The sequence below is a fragment of the Acipenser ruthenus genome, chromosome 7 (assembly GCF_902713425.1).
Source record: "Acipenser ruthenus chromosome 7, fAciRut3.2 maternal haplotype, whole genome shotgun sequence".
NCBI classification, from domain to species: Eukaryota; Metazoa; Chordata; class Actinopteri; order Acipenseriformes; family Acipenseridae; genus Acipenser; species Acipenser ruthenus.
Genome location: NC_081195.1, coordinates 65,297,029 through 65,323,190, shown reverse-complemented (window position 1 = coordinate 65,323,190; position 26,162 = coordinate 65,297,029). Strand labels below are relative to the sequence as shown.

Genomic DNA, 26,162 nt, shown 5'->3' with positions numbered 1-26,162 from the left:
AAATTGGATCATTACAGACAGCGGAGAAGTGAATTCACTCAAGTGTTAGATATATGGAGTTAGTGATTAAATTGCATTTCTTTTCTTGCTTATTCACTCAGAAGTGTGTGTTTGTTTTTTTTTTAAACCCTGCAATCGTTCTCTTAGGAGTTCCCTACAGACACTAATTGATTAGGCACAGTACAGTTAAAAGCACAACTACTACAAGGATTGGAACATCCCAGGCTTGTTCTACAACTCTTGATACATTAACTTTGTAGAAAGTCAAGGGTCCAGAAACCCTATTGAAAGCAGTTGTGTTGCAAGTTTCTACCATCAGCTAACTTGTTTTATAAAGCCTAGTTTTTTACCATGTGGCATGACCAGGTGCAGTATGTGTCACAGTCCCATTTAAACAAGAGAACTCTGTAGGCTAGTGTTTCAGTATACCATCTGATAACAAAGGGCAAACAAAAATAAATGTCCTACAGTCTATCTTTGTTTTAATTTTACTTCTAAAGGGATGATTGCGATACACAAACTGTTTCGTTCCAGTTAATGATACAAAACGTATTTGTCCTGTAGTAAACTATATGCCTTTGTTTAAATGTAAAGAATGACTAAATGTACAGTATTAAAACACTGCTCTTTAATTCACTGTTAGGTTTCTTAGTTGTTTTTTTTTCTCGCACTCGTAATGTGCTGTCCTAGGCAAACGTGAAACTCTGTTTATATCAAGACCCTCTTTATATCACGAATTGTGCCTGCATGGCAATCATGCTATAAAGCGGGTTCATCTGTATATAGGCTAATTGTGTAAAAATATTTAAAAAAGGCTATCAACAGGAGAATGTGTAGCAGTGGAACGTTCTGTTGCTGGAAAGAGTATGTCTAAATCCACTGTTTGGAAAAATTACGACATTGTTATATTCAGCGATAATAAAAGTCCATGTGGCTTTAACTACGATAAAAAAAATAAAAAAAAATACCTACACTGCAATTTAAGCATACTGTAGCAAGCACCTTTGCACAGTTGTTGGCTGTTTTAATCTGTGATGCTTTAGCTTTCATCTCTAAAAGAACAGATATTTCTTGGTACCAGAATAACTATGCCAAACATCTGGATCTAGTCTGTTTATCCCAGAGCTGTGTTAAATTCTTTGCAGACATCTGTCGCCTAGAGGATGAGAAAATGTCAATGGGGAAGAAATGCTCAGTAATGCAAAAATCCAGGCATTAATCTCTCAGTTAAATGTGTCCGGTATGTTTCTATTTCCTTAGTATAAAAAGGAATTAAATCTAGTAACACACCTATCGGACTATATATCTAGCAGCATTACTGTATATACATTACTATCTTATATCAGGTCATGAAAATAAAATCCTGTGTTTCTACCTAAAAGCTGATTGTTTGTTTTCTTATTCCTTATTCTACTGTATGTGGGGGTTGTGCTGCCAGGACAGTGTTCATGAACAAGCAGTTTCTTACTCCTGAGTTCCTCAGGCTAGAATACGGAAGTCCCATAAATCAGGCTTCACAGTTCTCTGATAAGTCTGGCAGCCGCACCCCATTGACTATCGGCACCACACATCAGAATGACCAAAGTGCCTTCCTCTTTGCTTAAAGACATTTCACAAAAAGAGTCAACAGCCAGTATTAACAATTATGCCTGACTTACTGTAGGAGACACTCTGTACTTTAGGCCTAAATAAACAAACAAAAAGAGAGGCATTCATTTTGTAATCAACTAATTACTTAAACATCCACCCCCCATACCCATTACAGTCGGGGACGCCTCAGTCCCAATTAATTGGCTATGCCAATTAAATAAAAGTCATTTGAGAGGACCTTAGTCGCAGTTATATTAATAATTTATGACATGCGCAAGAGAAGTATTTTTTACTTTTTTTTGTATTTATAAATGAAAAGAAAAACAGTGAAATCACATTCTGTATAAATGTTAAATGCATCATTTGAAATATGAGTCAATTATAACTCACAAGTGACAGGTGAGGGGAAAAAAAAACAATGGTTTACGCAAGTCACAGCTTAATCACATAATCGGTGCACTGTGCTACGCGCTAGCATTGGGAAGAACCGTCTCACAGAGTTCTGTCCATTTAAGCAAAAAATGTTTTATTGTTAAGTAAGGAATCTGAAAAGAGGTGACCAAATGTAGATAATGTAATTCAGTGTAACTTCTACAGATAGACACATTGTGAAGGTAGACAAATACTTCTCGCTCGTTCCAATCTATTGTGACTGAAGATTGCATTAGGGCTTACTAATCTCATAGTCGCCTGAATTTTTTTTTTCTGCTTGTGGTTTTCCTTCTTGCAGGAAATCAAGCCTCAGAGCCATTATAACCAAGGCTACAGCGAATCTCTTGGGCGAAAGAGCACCATCGATGATTACAGCACCTGGGATATTGTGAAAGCTACACAGTAAGTCATACACCCAGGTGAAAACTGTATTGCTATGAGCTTTTTTTTGTTGTTGTTGTTACCTCTGTGATTAACTTAGCATGCATTTTAAGATTAAAATATTTTTATTTGTTTTATTTATTAATTTAATTTTAAAGTAGCTTTGCAAAACATTACAAGGAATATGCATATGTTAAAAGCCACACTAATGTCAATGGGCCTAATAGAAGTAAAACACTGTGGTGTAAAAGAATAGAATATGTTCCTTTGGTACAATGAGAATGTTTTATTTTTTTTCCAGGTATGGAATATTTGAACGCTGCCGAGAGCTGGTGGAGGCAGGTTATGATGTCCAACAGCCAGACAAAGAAAACGTCACGCTCCTACACTGGGCAGCCATCAACAACAGAATAGATCTAGTCAAGTAAGTAACACGAAGGAACATTTACATATACGCTCTAAATAAAAAAATAAAATCTTAAAAGACTATCCTAGGCAAGTATAAACTGTGCTTGACTGTCAGAGATATGGACTTCCTCCATCTGTTTGAGAACTGTGCCGTCTGTGGGGTGGGGTGCGGTGGGATGTGGTGTTTTAGGTTTAAGCATGATAGAGACAGCACACTTTCAAGAAGTGGTCTTCATATTTGTACACCGCTCTCATCTATGATTCTGTCGGTTACCTTTGATTATTGGTGTTGCTCAGTAATTAGATGTGGCCACATTTTGTTTTGTCCTCCAGCCATAGTTCTGAAACCATTAAGCTTAGTTTGTTTGTACTACTTCCACTTTACAACCACTGCTAATTATCTACTTCTTGTTTATGAACTGGCCTATGAGGTGCCATTCCCCTAAGCCCCTGGGATAGCTTGTTTTTGTTCACAAAAGCACCCTCGTTCTAGTTTCTAAATAAAGTGCTATGGTTTTAATACCAAAAATATGCGAGCTGGCTTGTTATCCCCTATATTTGACTATTTTGCATCAACATTTTTGAAAAATATCTGTACTTCCAACTTAACTCACTCTTTATCAGCAGTACACATGCTTTACATGCCCTTGTGATAAACAAATCTGCTGTTTATTATCATAGTGCCCACATTGCTCTGTGTGATTCATTTCTTTATGTTTGAGTAAATGTGCTGCAATGTTGGTTCAAAAGAGTGTTTTAAATATATATATATATATATATATATATATATATATATATATATATATATATATATATATATATATATATATATATTTAAAAAAAGAAATAATAAAAAAAGTTTTTTTGCATTGGAATATGCATAAATAACGCTGTCGAGATGTACGATTACACATGTTCTGTTTTTTTAGGTATTACATATCAAAGGGTTCTATTGTCGATCAGCTTGGAGGAGATCTCAACTCCACACCGCTCCACTGGGCAACAAGGTAGGGGGCCCCGTACTCCTTTTTCTGGAGATATCTGTGTTATTGTTCTTATTATATCCTCCTAGTGCAGCATTTCCAGCAACACTAACCAATCACTTCTTCTGATGAGTTATATTTCCTAAAGCAGTTTGGTTATTTGAAAAGAATCGGATGCATCTCTGCTACATCTGAAAAACACTTTTTTTCCTTTTCTGCATTGGTATCATCTTTAATTCACTTTCAGAGTAGCCTGCAGTGGTGGTTCTTGAAATTAAAGATTTTAAAAGCTTAACTGTAGGTAATGGCTTTTGAAAGCAGATAATACTAAGCTTAGATGTGTGTTACACACATTTTAAATATTTTTAAATCTGTAAATGATTGTTTCATAGATTAAATGTTTAAGCATTTTTGTACCTAGAGTTACCAACACTGCATGGCAGTAAATGGATATGCTACCCTAGAGTTAATGTTTTATGTATTTGTGAAAGACTCACTTTGACTGGAATGTACTATATGTGTGTGAATCAATCAATCAGTCAAACAAGCTGTGGCTAAAACCATTTAAAGAGATGTTCTAGTATAGCCAGGCTCAGACCCTCACAGGACTATGCATGTCTTTATTTTTTCACTTGACTGGAATGAATATAGCAAGAAAAAAATGGTTAACAGATGAAGGATAACTTTTAATAAAGGAATAGAATATGATGTTTTTAAACCTGACACTCACACATTTTAATGGGAGAAGACGAATTTCCGTAATAGAAATCCACACTTTTATTCAAATAATCTTTTTACACACTGTCTTACTGAAATCAATAAGGGTTCACAAGAGATCTAAAAACATAGATTTGACACTGTGGAGGTATAAGTTTAATTGCACATTACTTTACCTTTGCTTTATCCTGTGTATATTGCAATAAAAACATAATCCTGATTTTGTTTTGGATATTTTTATTCACAAATCAGTAATCACGTGGGGAAAACATTGTGTGTGTTACCAGGAGAAAGAGAATTTCTCATATGAAATGGAGTGAATGCCATTCAAAGCACTGTTTAAATTGCAGACATTGCTTCTGTAAATATTCTGGGATGTGTGTATGATTCTGGATAGCATTGTAGTGTGAAATTGCTTTTTGGCAGGCTCGGACAAAATTCAGTTTATTCACTATAAATAACACCTGTTTCTTTAAATTTACACTTACCCCTGAATAAAAGATCCTTGGGCTCTTTGTATGTACTGTAATCTAATAAATAGTATCATTTTTTTCAGATAAAAATGGGTTTTCCACCTAAATATTTGTAATTTTTTCTGAATATATCAGGTAACTGATTAATTGTTTCTCTGCTGGTGGAATCCTAATGTGCACGCTGAAATACCTAGCTGCAACCCTCTTTCAGATCTGATAGACTGTGATAAAGGGTTGACAGTATGGAATTGGTAGGCAGGTACTTTCATATCCAAACATTACTGATAATTCATGAGAAACAGTTGCAAACATGAGGAACCTTTGGTCCATTCTGGAGAATACTTTTTTGCAGGTTCTGGGTATTTAAACACCTTTTAATAGTAACCCACACAATTCAGATATACTGGCAGTAACAGGTATTCGTTCTGTATAAAGTACTACAATACTAGTACCAGCTGGGGATCCCTATTTCCTATACCTGCATCATTCAGTGTGATGTTGTTTTGTGTTCAGACAGGGCCACTTGTCCATGGTTGTCCAGCTCTTGAAATATGGAGGTGACCCATCACTCATCGATGGGGAGGGCTGTAGCTGTATTCACCTTGCTGCTCAGTTTGGACACACATCAATTGTTGCATATTTTATAGCCAAGGGTCAGGTAGGTGCACATACTGATACCACTGTGGTGATTAGTTGCATTCCATAAATACAAATATGTGTAATATGAAAAGTTAAAAAAGGAGAACTAACCATGTGTTTCAAATCCATTTGCCTATGTGTTGTTAGCATTAGCAGCATTGTCACTGCCCCCCTGCTTTTCTTCCATTGAAGATCTTTTGGTTCCTTTTCAAGTTCATCGTTGGAAATTTAAATAAATAAAGCTTTTTTCTTTCCCTGGTATCAAATCACTTCCTGTGTGGTAGGTCTTGATCACAGGCAGACCATTGGGATGAAGCTGAGCTACATCATAGGAAGTGATTTGATACCAGGAAGTAACAGCTACTTTTACTTCTATAGTGTTGTCTTTTGAAACATCTGCACGTTCCAAATTCAAGTGTACAGAACAGGAAAATTACCAAAATATATGCAACAGAATGAAAGAGGGGCAGTGGTAATGGTGCAAATGCTAATACGAGATAAGAAATGTGTTTTAAAACCTTGGCTAACACTTCCTTTTGAAGGGTAAACTATGTTTTTATTATGCTTCTTCATCATTAAGGTATTTGCCCTCTGTTAATGCTGCAACAGTGCAGCTCCAAGCTCTGTGTTTGTGGATGTGATTAAATACTGGTGGATAATTGACCTTTCTTCATACTGCCTTGATTTATTTTTGGAATTGCTGAATAATGAAAAGGGCAATTGTTTCACATCCAGTATTGCAGATCATTTAGATGAATTTGATTAATACTTAAGGCTCCTTATAAAATGTATTGTGATATAAACAGAATCTTTTATACTGAAATCGGATTTCTGGTTGCATGTTTACTACATTCTAGCACAGTTTATCGTCCTGCGTGCTCTGCTTCATTAGAAAGCAGACACTGCTGGCTTTGTCTCACTCATGACACAACCACCCTTCGATACTGTCTGCTGCCACTGGGGGTTTTAATATCATGTGTAAAGCCTGTTTCAGTCGGCAAAGCAAAAATGCAAACGGGAAGAAAGGGTTATTTTTGCTTTGACAAGAAATACCTATAAATATAAGATTTTCAACACGGACGTCTGAGGTAACAATACGTTGAGTATTGCACCTTTTAATATACAGAATTGTGTTGCAGAGTGTCCCTGCATACAGCATTTACTTATGACAAGTATCTGGACACTATTCGTTTCATTATAGAATCCAGGAATACTAAAAGAAACACAAAAAATGTAGGCAGCATTTAAAGACCTCTAGTAGAAACATTTGTCATTGCATATATTTGTTTTCTCTTAGTATTTCTAAATATAGTGCTATTGAGAGTTGTATAGTTGTAAGATAAAATCCAGTATTTGTTTAATGATTGAATTTGCCTTTGACCTTCAAATCCAGTCCTTGAAACAGAAACAGCAACCCACTTAATTCAAACAAACAAAAAAAAACTTACATTGATTACACATGCATGATTGAAACAGGATAAAAACAGTCGGAAGGTAAAAGCAGTGTCCCTGGCATATTCCACAGCAACAGTGCTATGTTGCCACACAATACATGACTGAAGTCCTTATTTTAAGAGATACTTGGAGGGCATTCATGTGGCAGTAGCAGGACCTCACTTTTGAGTAAAATGACTTGGATTCAGCAACAGGCATTCATACTGTTAATGAGAGTGTGGTGTAAAGTCTGCCGTGGTTAGTTGGGTGTACCAGTGCTTCTGAATCATCCACGGCTACACTTGTTAACACAGAAGCAGGCCAACAGCAGCAGCCAGTGACTTAAAAATAAGTAGGGATTTGTAGAGTTTATAACATCCTGCAGATGCAATTCTGCATGTGTTTACCAATGCAAGTCCACTGCATAAAGCATTGTTTTGCAAACATGTATCAGAATTTATCTGTGTAGCCATGTGATTCATATAGTGTAGACACAGTAAAGATCTCAGCAGTTTTGAAAAATATTTATTATTTTCAGCTTAAGCTACTGTACCTTTTTAGGAAAGTAGAAAATGTCAACAAGGAATGGTTTATGAAGTAAAGTGCACAGACAGCTACTCTATTGGGCGGGGGGCGGGGGTGGGGTGGGGTGCTGTGTTTGGGTTCCACTGCAGCTGTAAGTTCATAATAATTCTCTTCACGGTAACTTCCTAAGAAACCTTTCTAAAGTTGTTTTATTTGACCTTTTAATATTGTTAGTTTTGGTGCAACTCCTTTTGAGAAAATTAATCGTCAGCAATTATTCTTTTTCTTTTCCTTTAAAGGATGTTGATATGATGGATCAGAATGGGATGACCCCGTTAATGTGGGCAGCCTATAGGACACACAGGTAAGGCCGCTTGTGTTGCACTTAAAATAGCTTTACTCCTTCAGAATGCAAAGAAAGTTTAAAATCACGAGTTTTCTATATGAATTGTCTCAAGGGCAGTTGTTCACAACCTGCAGATTGTCACCTCACATACGTAAACTAGTGTAAACAGCCGTCTTCTAATTCCCTAACATACAAAGAGGCTTTGCTTTGGATAAGTTAGATCAGCCTCACTTATTATTTCAATATCTTAATAGATACTGTAATCTTTTACTAGTGTAATCTACCTTTGGACTCTACAGCATAACTTATTGTCCTTACCTTTTTTTTTGTTTTATAAATAGAAAACAATATTTTTAGTTCTTCCAGATTGCTCAATATCGCACCAGGAACACCCTAATTTCACAGTAAGAGTGAAAATACATTTGAATTACACAGACATCTTAGAGTAAGTAGCAGGGTTCCAAGAAATATAGCGTTGTACATCCCACGTGTACTGGGGTTTCAGATCTGTCCTCTAAATCACTGCAGGAAAAAAAAAAAAAAACTAACCAGTGCTCTGGCTTTTCTGTTCCGTACCACATCGTGGATCGTTATTGTTACCTGTTTGTGGGCAATAATCCTTACACTATCAGTGCACTAGACCGGCCATTTTCCATTTTGCAAAGAGCTTTGAAACAGAATTTAAAGTTTAAAGTGTAAAAAGTGAAAATGACAGCCACGTTATTTAAACAGTTGTAGCAACACGTGGAGATGTATAACGCTATATTTTTCAGAACCCCACTACTTACTCTTTAAAGCTCTTCTTCAGACGGTAAGACTTCCCCAATAGAACGTCATATTTAGCATTCCTCAAAGACAGGCCTTATTGCTTAGCATTTGATTCTCATTGCTTTTGCAGTGTGGATCCCACCAGGTTGTTGCTCACGTTCAACGTGTCCGTTAACTTGGGGGACAAATATCACAAGAACACTGCTCTGCACTGGGCAGTCCTGGCCGGCAACACTACGGTTATTAGCCTGCTGCTGGAGGCTGGTGCTCATGTGGACTCGCAGAATATCAAGGTAAGGATCTAATGTACTTCTATTCTTAGAGGGGAGTTGCTTGTGTGGCATTAATAGTACAGATAAGAGAAAGACAAAACAGGACATAGGTAAGAATAAAATATTTTTTTGCTTAATTTATTTCAGTAGATCAGCATTTAAAAAGCAATCGCTATTAGCAACTGCTGCGTCTCCAGACATGTCGGCAGATAGATAATGCCAGGACTGTTTTATTTGTTTATTTAGCAGACGCCTTTATCCAAGACGACTTACAGAGACTACAGAGGGTGTGTGAACTATGCATCGGCTGCAGAGTCACTTACAATTACGTCTCACCCAATAGACGGAGCACAAGGAGGTTAAGTGACTTGCTCAGGGTCACACAGTGAGTCAGTGGCTGAGGTGGGATTTGAACCGGGGACCTCCTGGTTACAAGCCCTTTTCTTTAACCACTGGACCACACAGCCTCCTTTTGTTTCTGTATAGCTATATGGAGCGTGCTTTGGTACAGAACTTTACAAAGCAGAGTTCTTCATAATTAATCTAATAATATACTGTATCCATTTAAGCTGTAATACAGAAATACCTTATTTGAAAGTTAAATAAAAAGCCTTTATTTCTCACCAACAGTTGTAAAGCTGACAAATATGACAGGATTATAACAGTAATGAGAATTCTGTGTGTCTGCAAATTACTATTGTTAGACTAATAATAATAATTGCAAGCTCTTGTTCTGTTTAAACAGGGTGAAACACCACTAGATCTCTCCAAACAAAGGAAAAATGCCTGGATGATTAGCCATCTGCAGGAAGCCAGACAAGCAAAGGGTTTTGACAGTCCTTCGTTCCTAAAGAGGTTGAAGGCAGATAAGGTAAACCTGCAGATTCCCTGCAACTACGTGTGTGTTGACGACTCCATTGGTCAATCCAGATGAGGTTGACCTGGTTTTGGGGGAGGTGTTCCAGAGCAGTTTTGGTGCATGCAAAATAAGAGCTGTGTATTTCAGGCCCCACATGCTGAGAACATGTGTGAAGATTGCAAAGATAGCATGATTTTAACCAAGACATTGCCTTGAGGGGTCGTGCAACCCTCCTTGGTCCACTTGAACTGGAATGACCCTGATACTAAATAGCTTGTGATAAAGGAACTATACTTTAGTGGATATGTGTTAAATTCTACTGGGTAGTATGGTAAAATCTTGTCTAATATTTTTAAATTGTTTGCGGAAAATTTTGGAATTGTTTTTTTGCCTTCAGTAAAGACCTTAAAATTCTGTTCCAAAACTGTGCATTTTCAGTTTTTGCCCAGCAGGTGGCAGCATGTAATAATGAAACATTTAACACCCAAGGGGAAGGGGGATTTTGGCCACAGATACTGTATATTGTTGAAGTTCATGATATAAATGCATCTGAAGGCTTACGCTACACACTGCTATCTGAAACCTATGTAAAATTAAATCTAGAGCTGAGAACCAGTCTGTCGAAATGAATAGGCAAGACATCTTTTCAAGTTCAAAGCAAGTTAATCAGCACAGGGTTAAAATAACAATAAAAAAATGCCTTAAGCTTTCCTTATGCATGGGGTCATTCTTTTTCGTCTTGCTCTGTTCAATCAGGAGTTTCGTCAGAAGGTGATGCTGGGAACCCCATTTCTTGTCATCTGGCTGGTGGGTTTCATAGCTGACTTAGACATTGACTCATGGCTTATCAAAGGCCTTCTGTATGGAGTGGTCTGGGTGACAGTGCAGTTTCTTTCAAAGTAAGTGAAAAAGTGAAGATGATTTTTTTTACCAAAACACTATTTGACTTGTAGGCAGATAGTATTTCTAGAATTGTGATACACTGTAACCCTTTCACTGCCACATTGTTTTCACCTCTGGCATTCTCAATGATACAGACCACATGCTTTGACATAGGGTCTTCATAGTTGGTACACAGCTGTATTCTATGATTCTTGCATTACAGGTGAGTAACAATTTAAACACTTTGCAGTCCCATTCTCCTATTGACAGTCTTGTAGCAGGTATATCAAAAAATGTTTTCCCAACCACTCAGTATTGGCAGTGGGCTAAGGGAGGTCATTACATGTGTCCTCAACACTTCAAAGTAATGCAGTTTTGTGTTTAGCGGCTTTGCAGATGTTCAGGCCTCTGCTTCTAATCCTGCTTCTCTTCTGTTTCAAGGTCCTTCTTCGATCACTCCATGCACAGTGCCCTGCCTCTTGGAATATACCTGGCAACGAAATTCTGGATGTATATCACATGGTTCTTCTGGTTCTGGAATGATATCCTTTACAACATCTCTCAAAGTAGATCACACATTCATTCCTGTAAGCATCTTCCAGAGTAGACAATGACTGTTGTAAAGAGGCTGAGGTACAGTAAGTGTTTAATTTTTTACCTTGAATTGCTTTCTGTGGGTGTGTGACAGGACAGCGTCACTGGCAATGATGTTTAGACCAGGAAGGGAGACTGACACAGAAGTTGAAACAAAAGGTCTACAAAAATACTCCCGGAGAACGCACAAGACGGGACAGCACGGAACACGAAAACACCTTCACCTCTCACCCGCATCAACACTAACTATTGTAACACCTGTGATCACCCTGTGGCTGGAGCCTTAATTAAACATTTAATCACGTATTCAATTCCTGGCTCCAGCCACATTCCCATGTGTTTTTGCAGGTAGGATTTTAACTACCTCCCTGCCACCCAATATTCTCCTGCCACAGGGTGTTTTAATACTGGGTGTTCTGATACAAAAGGAATTCCTGCAAAAAAAAATATATATCTATATATATATATATATCTATATATCTATATATTTATATATCTCTATCTATATATATGGCACATTTGAGTACATCTACTGTATGTGTGTGTATGTATATATATATATATATATATATATATATATATATATATATATATATATATCTATCTATATATATATATATATATATATATATATATCTATATATATATATCTATATATATATATATATATATATCTATATATATCTATATATGTATCTCTCTCTCTCTCTCTCTCTCTCTCTCTATATATATATATATATATATATATATATATATATATATATATAATGTATGTATATATATCTATCTATCTATCTATCTATCTCTCTCTCTCTCTCTCTCTCTCTCTCTCTCTCTCTATATATATATATATATATATATATATATATATATATATATATATATATATATATATATATATATATATGGCTCATTTGAGTAATTTTTAAAACTTATTTTTAAGCCCCTCCAACAAAGAATAATTAACTGATGCAATGAATTGACTTACGGGTCAAGGACTTGATCCACTTGAACTGGGCGGGACCTAGATAACTGTGGTATATTTCACTAAATAGTTCTGTATTTCAGTGCTTGTGTTTATATGCCAGATCCTACTGGATCAAAGACAGATTAATATAGTCTGCACTAGACAGCTGATTCTTTATTTCATTATTGCAAGTGTTGAAATGTGGGCAACGCAAAGAGTAGTTTCAAGCTGCTACATGCTTTTGTCAAGAGATTACCAGTTTTCAATAGGGGATGAAGTACATAGGAAATTCTGACTGACAGACTTTAAATTTCCTGTAGGTTATTTCTGAGAATGTAACAGGCAACTTTGAACATGCTGTATATTATCTCCAAAACTAATTTACCATAAGTTAAACGTTGTAACAGACTTGTTGCACACTGACTTGCCTGTAATTCCACTAAAACATTCTGGTAAAGACATGCATGAGCTTCTGATAGTTTGTTTTTCTCTTGGATTACTTCCCCAACACCTGGAACATGTGGACCATACAGGCACACACGCACACATTTTTTCCGCTAATCTTTGGCTGGCCTGATGCTTTTTGGGGTCCTGGACCTTTGTTTCATTTCATCCCTTTCCCAAGCATGTCCAGATCAGCTGTACTGAAGTGTGTTCTGCACCTGCTTGCACCAATATCTGCATCGGAGTTCTTCTGAGGGGCTGATATCTTCTGAGTTATCACTTGTGAAACATTTGTAATTTGTGAAACCTTGGATAGGGAAGCACCTGCCAACCAAGTGCCAGTCTGCCTCGAATCAGTTATGAGAGAGATTGCGGTGTGTGTAGTCTTTACAACATAGCTACAAAAAAAATCATCACACATTCATTCCTGTAAACGTCTTCTATAGTAGACAATGACTGATGTAATGAGGTTGATGTACAGTAGGTGGAAGGGATTGCCATGTGTGTACTAGATATTGCTGTTTCAGCTTTTTTGTTTTTTGTCTTCTGAATGAAACCCAGATGACCGTTTATGATCGCTTTAACTTTCATTTTGTAGTATGGTTTCTTCAGCCTATCTATCAGCACTTTACAGATATAGTCAGTGAGATGTTGTTGAGCTTATCAAACCTCTCCAATCCAAGCTTAATTGTGTATTTTGGCTGGATATGACTCTTTCCTCAAAATGTTTTCAGCTGTCCTTCTATTCTGACTGGCTACACTGTTTAACTTGAACGATATCTGTTATACAGCCCCCATACACCCACCTGCTCAACAGCTCATTCAGACAGCAAGTGAAATATAAAGTGCGATTGCACCACCTGGCAGTATTCCTGTAGATTTGCCCCGAGCAGCATGCAGACATTCTCAAAGCTTGTCTGTGTACTTAGGAGTACTGTAAATCATGGGCTGTATCCCTTTATATGTTAAGACTACGTGGAGCACATTAGTTTGCTGTAATATTGGATTTCAAGTCAATGGTTATCAACAGCAATGGGAGAGAGTGTGGATGCTAAAGGTTCATCATAATACGGTGCATGTTTTGATTTGCTGTAGAGTACCTTAAGTGTGCACATCTGTTCACTCAGAGATAAGCCTTGCGTGCACGCCTCTCTCTCCCTCTCTCTTCCTTTGGGCAGTAGTTCAAAGCCAGTGTAAGCTGCAGAGGACAGACACTACGCAGCTACAGCTTTCGTCTAACTCAAACTGTTATTGTAATGGAAAATTCCATAGTCATTAATAAAGGATAATGAAATCATACACTTGAAAAAGCCAAGTGCTTTGAAACAAGCGCAGTCGCTTATTCTCTTTTTGGGTCGCTCCACAGTCAAACTGCGACTTTTCAGGGCCGAGTTTAGCAGCCTGTATTGTTTTCTTGAGGTTTTTGTCACCAAGGAAAAAATATGATGATTTCTAGGGTGTTACCTTTTCACCTTGTCTTACTTCTGGCTCTTTCTAGTGAAATCACTGCAGCATAACAAATACAGTAGCTGAAGTATACCTTCTTCACTCATATAGTGATGTAGTGGCAAGTGAGTTAACGATAGAGGAAGCTTAAGCTACATTTCTAAGTGGAGTGCACAGAAGGCTATAGTGTGGGAAGAGTGAAGTAAACAGACATCAGCAAATTTCAGCGTCTCCAATTATAAAGCCATTATACAGTAATTGAAATGTAGTTTTAAATTACATGCTTCCTTTTTAAACCATTTATTTTTTTCCGTTCACGATCGCTTTTAATCAAAACCAAAGTTTTCTTCCTTGAGCAAGCCAATTTCACAGTGATGCAAGTAGGAATGAGTCATGATCAGCCTTTCAGCCAAGTGGAGAAAGTGTCCTTCGTAGACACATTAGTTTTCCATAAACTTGACAACTTCCTGTCATGTACTGCTCCTTGAAGCATACATCTCCTTTAGAAAGAATGTATCGTACCTGGAGGGTGTAAATACACATCACTTGTTTTGTCTGTCATTTTCCAGATGTGTCTGGTCTGATTAAAAGCTCTGTCTTTAGATTGTAGGTTTCCAGGTTTCTAATATACACAGGTCCCATTAAGAGCCAGAACCTGAAAACGACTGGAGTTTATGTTCAAAGAAAGTTGTAACATTTAGTTATAGTTCAGTGATAACAGAGACAAAATTATTAAAATGGAACACAGTAGATAAAACCCTCTCCCTCAACAATTGTATGGACACAGTATTTTTTTTTTCTATTGTAAACTTTCTTTTTTTTTTGTTAAATATGGCAGTGTACTTGTGGTAGAGCCAAATGCCCAATTCCTGCAAAGAGACTTAAAATGGCATTACAAATGTGTGTTGACTCTCAAGGCAGGTATTGGAGGATTGTGGGATAGCTTCCTGCTGGTACCTATTGTGTTCCAACTATCAAGCAGTATCTGCAAGTCACTAGGCAGGGGGAGCTACATTGGGGAAAGGCATACAATACATTTCCGTGAATGCAAGGGCACAGTTTTATAAATAGGTGTAATTAGAATTGCATCAAATGCACATATTTATTAAATGGTGTTAGTTTAGTGAACTGCTGTTGCAGTTGTAAACAGTGAGCAAAATAGAAATAAATTATCTCCAGTGTTTATTCATTTTTTAAAAAATCAAATCCTGTCTTAGTGTGTAGAAACAGGCATAACATACACAGAGCCTCTTAAATCTTTTGGTAATCCCCGATCCAAGACTGCACACAACTGGTAAATTAAGAGAAAGAATAAAAGAAAGCACAAAGAAGTTTACAGAATTTTGAGTCTATTCCAGGAAAAAAAGTGCAGATTTTTCTTCATAGTTTGAGCATAATGTGCCTTGTTTCTGTTTCCGTTTCTGTTTTCCACTGCAATTGAAGCTGTGCTAACTGGGTGGCACTGGAGATCTTGCCTGATAAAGCATACTGGAAAGCATGCCGCCTCAAACCCTCACAAATTACATACAAACTATTTGTTGGTTGGATTATTTGTATTCAGTCCTTCTAAAAAGAGCAGAAATAACTGCACAAAAGCCCACCAAACTATACATGCCCTGTCTATGCAATACTACCAGTATTTAATGATGCCTGTGCATGGGTCTCTTGTCTTAGTGTTCCTGAACACTGTAAGATGAGCTGTTTTGTTTATAACTATCGTTCTTTCCTGCTGTGTATTTTTGAACTTTTTTTTTTTTTTTTTTTGTCATATCTGCTCCTTGCTGTTATCATACACTGTCCTCCCAGTCCCTGTGCTGTCTGGGTTTGGCTATGTACAGGAAGGTACCGCCAATATGAATATTCTAATAGGAAACTAAATAAGTATTCAGAACTGATTTATGACCAAGGACATATGTGTAAAAATTAATAGTAATATTTACACCACAGCAGGCAGCAATGGGAGGGAAATGTGTTTTGTGGTAAGCCCAGTATCCTGTTCAGTAATACTTTAATAGCTTTTTAAGCATTAAAAAAAATTGGATTGTGTTGCCGTCATTTTAGTATGGACTTCAATGTGGTTATTGGTATCATAAATATCTGTGTGGAAATTGGATTGTGGTAACCTTGCTACAGTGCATTTTTATTGCACTATAAACCAGTGAAGAGTTATGGACCAACTGAATTGAATAAATGACTTGCATACCATTTAATACCACCAGTAATACCAATTCTGTAAGCACTTGTAAAATACATTTTTTTAATTGCCGGTACGTTTCTTTAAACCTATTCTGTCAAAATAGCCATCAAAATAAGTTACAGCTTCAGTGTTTAATTTCATACAAGGAAATATTTAAACAATATGAAATGTATAATTTGTTCATAAGCTGTCACTTGGAGAGATTTAACAATAGGTGGGTGTGTGTTAGGGAGGAAACAGCCCGGCTGTTCTGTGAGGTCAGACTCCTAAATGGCCATTTATAAAAACAAAACAAAAAAATTAAGTAGATCATACCATGGTCTAAGAAAATAATATAGGAGTGACTGGTTTGAGCTTTCAAAAAAATGTAGTCTCTTTTATTCCTGATATGGTTTTACTCTAGGTAATTCCGTCATGTTTTACTCAATACATCATCCACTTTCTTTCATCTTCTTAAATCTTAATTAATGAATTGTAAAAATAGCCTTACGCAACCTATTTTTAGAGTTTGCACTTAAAGGCATACAGATGTTGTTTTGTGAAGCTCTTTCTGTACCCTGTACCGTTGCTGCAGGAGCGTTGTAGGTCTGTCGTTGATTTCTGAAACGCTGTGTTGGTTCCTTAACACTTCACACATCTTCCTTTTGTCACTATCCATATTCCATTCCTCCTCAACAGTGTAGCACTTTTCTACAACTTTGGAAAATCCTGGAAATCTGACCCAGGGATAATTAAAGCCTCAGAGGAACAAAAGAAAAAGGTAAAAATGCTGAATGTTAGAGCGGTTACACTTTAGAGATCTGTTATAAATGTAAGTGTGTGTGTGTGCTGTGGCACAATAGGGGGAGGAAAGAGGACAAATGTAGTCCAGGAGTTAGCACAAGACTACATTCCCCAGAATGCCTCTGGGCCATTAAGCCAGAATAAGACTCACCTAGCACTAATTTAATTAGCAGGCAGATATTAAGTCTAAAACTGGATACTGTGTCTGCGTGAAGGCTAAGGTCTGGGCGAAGTCTGTGGGGACAGGCCTATATGAAAAAGGTATTTAATATTTGAGAAAGTATTGGTTTTGGAGATTGGGATCTTATAAAGTTTTGTTAAAACTCCTAGGTGGAGTTAGGCTTTTGGTTTGTTAATATTTTGTTTTGTATTGAAAGTAAATGTACAGGCACCGCCCTGTTTGAAAGTGTATCTATCTGTGGTCCAAAGTACTTTTTACACAAGAGAGACAGTGTTAAAGGACCCAAGAGTGTCAAAGAAATCCCCCCTTTGCCACTGTGTATATTTGAGCTATGTATGTTATTACTGGACATGCTTCAGCTAATTTAAAAAAAAGATATATTGGTATTAAAGGTTATTATTTCTAATCATGATCTACAACTGCATAATTAATACGTTTATAGATTGTAAATAACCATGTATTACAGATTCTTAAAACAAGTCTCCTAATTGCCGAAACGCCTCTGCAAGGATGCTTCATATCCTCTGGTCTTGCTCAGATTTTATGCAGTATGAATCTCGTAGCTCCATCTGTCAGTGTTGTTATGCTTTGGATCATGTGGTAATGGTTTGAGATGTTCTGCATTGTTCTCACAAATTCAAACTTGTCATGACATCAGGATTAGGGAATTTATTACAGCCCATCCTTAAATATGAATTCACTGCTCAGACATCCAGAAAAGCACTGTTTTCATTCAGGTTTAGCAAACATCACTCTCCTAATGCACCAAAATTTTGGGACAGTAGCAACTTGTTTCGTCCAAAATAGTCCTCTGGGATTGTTTTGAGATCAAATAAAAATGAAATCCGTTTTATGCTGCTTATTTATGAAGTTTGTGATACAGGGCCTATATAACAGTGCTCTAACTTGAATTACTTTAGCTGTTTTATTGTGCCCATTCTTTCCTTTGTTTAATTAATTACTGTTTTCAATTACAGACTATAGTTGAACTTGCAGAGACTGGGAGTCTGGATCTTAGCATATTCTGCAGTACCTGTTTGGTAAATGCCTTCTGTTTTAACTTTAATGTTACTGTGTGTTGATAGCTTAAACTGTGAGTAGGTGCTGCTGAAATGCTCCACTTGTTAGTGGTTCTTTGTTAGAAATAAAAATGTATGCTGTACTGTTATGTGCTTTTACCTTAAATTATTTTCAATGGAGAGTATGTGAGTGGCGTATTAATTCTGCATCGTGGTATTTGTTCAACAGATACGGAAACCAGTAAGATCCAAGCATTGCGCTGTGTGTAATCGGTGCATTGCAAAGTTTGATCATCACTGCCCATGGGTAGGCAACTGTGTAGGTAAGTGACCAGACACGTAGTCCTTTTAAGAAATGCAGTTCAGAAGCACATGTTTCCTGACACGCCTGCACACAGTTAAATTACTACTCTATATGTTTTCCCTGATCTTTTTGTTTTGTTTGAGCAGGTGTCCATAGAAAACAGTTTAGAGGAAACAGGAAAGGTGAGGCAGTTTAGTCTAGTTGTTGGATCAAAGGGACCAGATTTTGGAAGATCATGGCTTTAAATCCCAGCTCAGTCCTTGACTCGCTGTGTCATCTTGGTCAAGCCGCTTGATCGTTGTGTGCTCCAGTCTCACCCAGCTGGAAGCGTGATACGACCCGGCACTGTACATCAAATACTGCTGGTCTCTTCATTTAACCCTGGAGTGCACGAAAAAAAGAATGTGTCCATTGCTTTGCAAAGTCTCTGAGAATTAAAAAAGAGAGGACTGACTCTTATTTTGTTGTTGTTTAGGAGCTGGAAATCACCGCTACTTCATTGGATATTTATTCTTCTTGCTCTGTATGATCTGTTGGATGATTTACGGTTGCATCTGCTGTAAGTGTATTGAAATCCCTTAGTTTTATTTATTTATTTTTTTTTTTTAACTGTTCAGAATAGCATGCCGTTTTGGACTAGCCAGGGGTTTGGTTATACCAAGGGTTCCAGATTGGGCAGATCAGTTGGTGTGTGGTGTACACTCTAAAGGTCTGCATGTGGTATTGGCGTGTAGAGAAACAAGGTATTGCAATGCTCCAGACCCAAGAACTTTAGTCTAGTACTTTAGTCTAATACTGTTCAAGGGGGTGTGTAGGGAGGGTGAGTCTATATGCAATTAAATGCATATGCTGGCATGTGGGACTGTGTTAGTTGTGAGATAAAGAAAAAAGTGAAAATCTAATAGAAATCCTTTGAGATTGTCTTATCAGTTTTATTATTGCAACATACCATGCTGTAGTATAGGCATGCAAATGCATCCTCCATGCCTTGCATTTGGACTCCTCTGTAGTTGGTGCCTATAGTTGGTTACAGGCACATGGACTCATACTGTTTATGAAACCAAAGTTACTTCTCCCATAAAATAGACCCGCATGTGCCTATGTGCACGATTCCCATTTTTATCACACAGCATTTTCATTTAAAGCTTTTAAAACCAAAGCCTAATGTAACTGGAACCAGTTCACATTAATACCCTGCTATCTAAAGATCAGCATGAGGTTGTCCAGTAAGCAACCCTTTGAGAGGTACAGAAAGCCGTACCCTGTGTAGTCAGCCACTAGTGATGTGTTCCACATGGCCTTTTTGTATTTACTGTTTAGTCAGCCACTTGCAGCTCTGAGTGGTACTGTATAAATATTGCAGAGGCAGCAATGCACTGCAGAAGAAAGAAATACTGCTTTTGTAATGAGTGAGAAATGTTTTCTTTGAAGCCAACTCATCATGATACTCCAAGTATTTGATTCAGGCTGTTTTAATGTAAATGTTGATCCTTATTTGCAGTTTTAGAATTTGTTCAATGTGTTTCAGAGCATTCTTTTTGAGTATTTCTGCATGGAGAAACACAGCCGGTACATAAGAAACATTTACAAAGAAGCACACTAATGTACTAAACATATTCCTGCAGAATCTAGAAGTTAATAAAACTCTTGGTTTGAAACCCTAAGGTGGTGGTTCTTAATGTTCACATCCATTCTTGTGATGTTAACTTGTCTGTGTTTTGTTTTAAAGACTGGAAGATTCATTGTGCAACCAGCTATTCAACGGATGGATTCTGGACGTACATCACTCAGATTGCTACCTGCTCACCCTGGATGTTCTGGATGTTCTTGAACAGTATTTTCCATTTCATGTGGGTGGCAGTGCTGATTATGTGTCAGATGTACCAGGTGAGTGCAGCTTCCCATTACCATTGCTGGAGATTGACTGCGATAGGTCAGCCACTGGGGATTAGTACATGACTGAATTTTAAGATCAGGGCTGAAATTTTAAATGTATGAAGCTATTTGTTGAAATGGCGACATAGGATACATTTTATTGTCAACTATAAATCAATCACAAATGCCTCATGATTACTCTGTGGACATTACAGCCATACCACCTTGTAGCATGATATTGCCTGTACCTAAGCAAAATTGGGCCGGGTTAGTAATTGGATGGGGGCCAGAAATTAGTAGGCCAAGTGCTTTGTTAGCTCAAATGGACCAGGTTTTAATAAACAATTTTCTAAATTTCCAAAATCTGGAAAATTCTGCATTAACTGGGTCCTAACCACCAGCGTGTCAGAAGCTGAGAATTCTTCACTCTTTTATTGGAGTGTAACCAGCTTGTCAACATCTCTTCCTGTAATTTGTAATAACTGTTCATTAGTATGTGAAGACTGATTCAAACCCTTCAGCTTTCAGTTTGACAGATACATTGAATTGAGACCTGTAATTTGATATGTAAGCTTATGCTCTCATTCTTCTTTTTGTTTGTCCAGATCGCTTGCCTAGGTATAACCACTAATGAAAGGATGAACGCAAGAAGATACAAGCACTTTAAAGTTACAACAACATCTATCGAAAGCCCATTCAAGTAAGTACATGACATTTGTCACACAATACCAAAAAATGATATAGATAGATAACCCGAAATGCGTCCCTATCTACATCGGGATGACCACATCGGGGTTTATTTACATTTTTAGAACCCCAAAATCTTTTCATGTTCAGGGTGGGGTTTTCTTGTGAATGACCCCAATGGGATGCAGAAAATTCACTTAACCTGAACACGATCTGAAGATGATCATCTGAAGACGCAACCTCACTCAGGTAGTGAGCAGCAAAGTCATAGTGTGCGTTGGTCTTCCAATTAAAGCTACAGTACCACATTAGCTGCACAGCACACAACAGAATACCATCATTTTTGCTGTATTCCGAATAAAATAACACATCAAATAGCAACCTAAATATTCTACATGTGTTTAATTCTAACAAATAATAACATATAATGTTATTATTTCTTAGAATTTTTTTATTGGCATGATGGTCTAATACTCTTTTTTCCCCCTTTATCTTTTGTGCCCCCCCCAGCCATGGATGTGTACGGAACATCATAAACTTCTTTGAATACAGGTGCTGTGGTCTTATTCGTCTCGTTATTGTAGACTGGACAAAGCAGTACACAATAGAGTACGACCAAACAACAGGATCAGGCTATCAGCTGGTGTAGTGCTGCTGTTGCTTCCTTCCAAAGTCCTATCAACCATTGGCTGTTTCGGAGTGGTGCCTGAGAATTTCCTTACTGAGACTGACATCAGCTTGAACTAGCATGCTGTTGTGGGGCTACAGAAGAACGACTGCTGGCACCTCCTTTTCACTCAACGTTTTAATAACATGGACAGTATAAAACTGCCAGCTGCGCTGAGGAGGAGGAGGAGGAGGAGAATGCAAAAAGGGATTTATTTGTTCTTGAAACGGCAATCATTTGCAAATCATTTCATTGCAGTCTGGGTTGTTTTTTGTTATATTATTTTTTATAATTTTTTATTTTTCTGTATACATTTTGGCTGGTTTAAACTTGAAACTTAACATTTCCATAAGATTTTACCCTTGAAGAAATGAATTAAGAATACAAGACATAGATTTAAACAATTTTAAGCATTTGTTGGCCTGGGGATGAAGGCATATTACCGAATCTGACTTAACATATGTGCACCAGCTAATCCAAATATCTCATCCAAGATTCCTGTACTAAAATTGACATTGAGTACTGTATTTGGAGTAATGTGAAGAAGATCAAAGAATTATCTTTATAATGTGAATTGTTGTCAAAGCTCAATTCTACAAAACACAAATGCGTACCAAGGGGTACTAAGTAAGCCGTATTCTTTAAAATATAAACATGCCTTTGCAGCCAACATATTTTTTTTTTTTAACTATTTATAGCTTGACTCTATTAAAATCAGTTACTGTTGGAATATAATTTGTTTTGGACTGTATTCTCAAATTTATTGTGCAGTTCAGCTACCCTTCCCCTACAATCCACAGTGTACAAAAAAAGTGATGTATTTTAAGATGGCCTTTTTAAAAAGGGTGTATGACATGTACAGCAGAAACATCCCCAAAACATTGAGCTGTTCTGGATAGTCAAACTGCACTTGAAAGTGTTGGTGAAATGTATGGAACTGTTAAATGAAAGTACACAATGCTTCAGTTTCAATTTCAGTTGTTGGTCACTTTAAACTTTTTCTTTTTGTTAAACCTTTGCACTGATTTTTTTTGTTTGTTTGTTTTTTTTTTGTTTTTTTTATAATAAAGTTTGGCTAATTCATTGCTTCTGAAACACTTCCATGTTTACAGCAAGAGAGACAGCCATAGGCTTGTTTTAGATTAAATAAATAAATAAATAAATAAATAAATAAATAAACGTGGTAGCCACCAAGCTTTTGTGAGACACACCTATGAAAGGACCTAGTAGCAGCGCCTGGACACCAGTGTAAAGAATGTTCATCTGTACATAAATTATCTACTTTGCCCTTTTTTGTGAGTGAATTTGTCTGTGTTAGTTGAAGCTGCTCATTTTGTTTTATCCAACCAAAAAATACACTTGTATTACTGTATCTTTTAGCTTTTAGTGACGTCCAGTGCTGCTGTTTATAAGCATTTTTCCCCAGTTCACTGCATGTCTGATGCTTGGAAGTATGGCAGTCCCCATAATGTAGACTATTTACACCACTGAAACAGCCCAGTGTTGGCCCAGACCGTTCTTATCCAGAGAAGCTGAGAATCTGTAAATAGTGATTGTTCAGTATTTGCAAGTAGACATCATTTTATTTTCACAGTAACTGTTACTTTGGTAGCGCAAGACATTCATAATTTGCAAGTACCAAATATCAAACAAAAAAATTGCAAAAACAAGTGTACTATTATATTTGAATGTTTAATATTGGGGAATAAAAGTTTAACAAAGAGTTTTGGGGCATATGCCGGGTTTGTCGTAAAAATGGTTGTAAAGATGTAAAGCAAAAACAAACAAACCAAACCCTTTTTCTGTGGTGTTCTTCGCTGTCTGCACGCAAGAGCTTGCGGACGATTGCTGCCGAACCTTCAAGACAACTTTTAAGTCACACAAAGGCAACATGCATTTGCTTTATGGGGACAGGTTGCATCATAGATTAGGTCAATCCATGCACATGGTTACAGCTCGTGTGCAAGAGCTAATGCTGACTTGAAACATATAAAAGGTTCAAAGGGACTGCATCATAACTCTTCCAAACTTTAAATGTGTGTTTTTTTTTGTTTTTTTTTAGACAGTTGAAAATCTTTTGGGTTTTTAACTGCCAACTATGTGCTTGATTTAAAACTGTTTGGCTGGCTGCACTTAGATTAACTATGTACAAGATCATTAACTCTTGAGAAACCTTAAAAGTATCCCTATGATTTGTTCAGGTGATCTGTGAATATATGAAAGGGGTCCAGCAGTAGATTTCAAGAGTGCCTGCATGTCAGAGGCGAGGCCAGGTGAGCTCTTAGCATTAGTGCAAATAACTAATCAATGGAAGCACTGGAATTTAATACTACTACTTACAATGTTTTTTAAAGAAAAATCAGTTATTGCTTACAAAATGGTACAGATCAGGTATTAGAAACCATAGCTGTCACAATGCTTCAATATATTGAGCTATCTAGTCTTGCACAAGCTTCTTTCACCTATTGCGACCTGCACCCCAAACCTTATGTGGTTTCTTCCATTCATGTAAGCAGGTGAGTTACAAAGGGTAGTTCAATAACTAATGCATTGAATGCTGAACGTTTTTCTACACCTGTAACTGCCAATAACTCTTTACTTTTGCTGAGACCTTCATTGTACTACATTGTGAACAAAAATCAAACCTGTAAATGTTAATTAGAAAAAAATAGCTCTCGTTATATATGTCAGATTTTGTAAGTTATTAATCAAATAAACATGGCCTATTACCTAATGTTAAGATATTTTTGTTGATTGCTGTTCCCCTTACTGTAAAATGTCTATACATGTTACACAAAGCTTTCAGAGTCTGCACTGGCACTGACCAGCTTTGGTTTGGTACTCCTACAGTAATTTGCTGAGCTTCTGAAGGTTGGATCCTGGAAGCCACTCACTAAATATGATGACATTTTGCAGGGACATTTGTTACAAGACCTTATTCCACATGCTGTGGATCTAGGTCAGTGACCCGCATTTTACAATACTGACCACTGCTTGGCTAGTGAAAGGAATATCTTGGAACTGCTGTGTGTCACAAGCTATATTCTGTAGTACTCCTGTGACTAAATCTGTTTTGTGTAGAAAAATAAGCTAAATATGAACTTTGTGTCCTGGGAGATTTTTATGAAATAATTTGGCCACTTTGTATAGTCATGGGGGAGAAGCAGCAAATGGCCAAAAATACCATAAAAAAGGGTATTGATGATCATTTAAAACAAATATTTAGTTCTTGTCTGAAACAAAAAAAAAAAAAAAAGATTTTTAGGAGGAATTGGGGAGAAAGGTTAACACTTTAAGATGGCAATTGATTAACATGGGGATAAGGAGAAAGCTGAAATGCTTTTAGCTGTGAAGCCACAAACCAACATTCAGTTGCTGAAGTGGTTTGGACAGCCAGTCATCTCACCTAAATCATGTTCCATCCATTGGGTGTTATAGACAGGACAGGGTTTAATTTGCTATAGGCCTATGAATAAACTTGTGCTAGTTAAAACTCGTTTGTCCAAATATTACTTTAGGTTCCAAGTTCTACCGACAATTCCAAGCTCAGTCAGCACATGGAAAACATGCAGCATATTTGCACTTTCTGCATGTTAAAGTACTTGAATTCCAGACAGCACTTACTTCCAGAAGGCAAAACGGGCAGATATAGTTGAGTGTCAACAGAAATAAAAATTCTGGTCAGGCCTAGCTTGAAAAATTGCACTTCCAGAAAATAATCATTTGATGTCTGGCTACACATTTTCACTTTTGTATTTCACTTGGCTAGGATCTATAGGAAAAACGTCATTAACTTTGAGATTTGTTAGAACAGGGCACACAGACAAATCAACCACCTTATCCATGGAAGACATTTTAAGATCTCAGCTCAGTTATGCAGTTTGTTTCAGACAGGTTGTCTAGACGTGTTTTCAAGTACAACAATACAGAGACAAGAATCAAATGATTATTAGTTTTCCAAAATGTCATTTTTCAAGCCTGTTGGGTAGGGCCAAAAAATGCCTTCTGGGCACACTACCATTACTTGTGCCAGAGATCAGGACTGTTCCAGGTTCGCGGTTTTCACAAAACCTTTAGAACACCCCCGCCCCGCCCGACTCAATCCAGAAGTCATGGTAAAGAGGAACTCGCTTCACATTTCACTTACTGCTTTCATTTTGATTTTCTTTACTTGCAAACAATCAAGTGTTTGACTGCAACTAGACAAATACTGCGTGTTTTGACAAGGCTGTGTCTACTTGTCCGATGAGAAAGAAAGGCACAGCCCACACCAAAATTGCACAACCGAA

General features: G+C 37.2%; 1 protein-coding gene across 1 annotated transcript in view; it reads left to right on the top strand.

Moving 5' to 3' along the window:
- LOC117415631 (palmitoyltransferase ZDHHC17-like) overlaps positions 1 to 24,181 on the top strand; it is a 30,560-nt gene extending 6,379 nt beyond the window's left edge. Inside the window, exons 3-18 of the mRNA XM_059027620.1 lie at positions 2,321 to 2,424; positions 2,705 to 2,827; positions 3,741 to 3,818; positions 5,498 to 5,642; positions 7,882 to 7,946; positions 8,827 to 8,989; positions 9,714 to 9,839; positions 10,584 to 10,726; positions 11,151 to 11,253; positions 16,995 to 17,117; positions 18,299 to 18,361; positions 18,570 to 18,663; positions 19,120 to 19,203; positions 20,374 to 20,531; positions 21,125 to 21,219; positions 21,717 to 24,181. Coding sequence (XP_058883603.1) covers positions 2,321 to 2,424; positions 2,705 to 2,827; positions 3,741 to 3,818; positions 5,498 to 5,642; positions 7,882 to 7,946; positions 8,827 to 8,989; positions 9,714 to 9,839; positions 10,584 to 10,726; positions 11,151 to 11,253; positions 16,995 to 17,117; positions 18,299 to 18,361; positions 18,570 to 18,663; positions 19,120 to 19,203; positions 20,374 to 20,531; positions 21,125 to 21,219; positions 21,717 to 21,855 — 1,806 coding nt within the window. The 3' untranslated portion in view covers positions 21,856 to 24,181. The remainder of the gene's footprint in view (positions 1 to 2,320; positions 2,425 to 2,704; positions 2,828 to 3,740; positions 3,819 to 5,497; positions 5,643 to 7,881; positions 7,947 to 8,826; positions 8,990 to 9,713; positions 9,840 to 10,583; positions 10,727 to 11,150; positions 11,254 to 16,994; positions 17,118 to 18,298; positions 18,362 to 18,569; positions 18,664 to 19,119; positions 19,204 to 20,373; positions 20,532 to 21,124; positions 21,220 to 21,716) is intronic.
- The last annotated feature ends 1,981 nt before the right edge of the window (positions 24,182 to 26,162 follow it).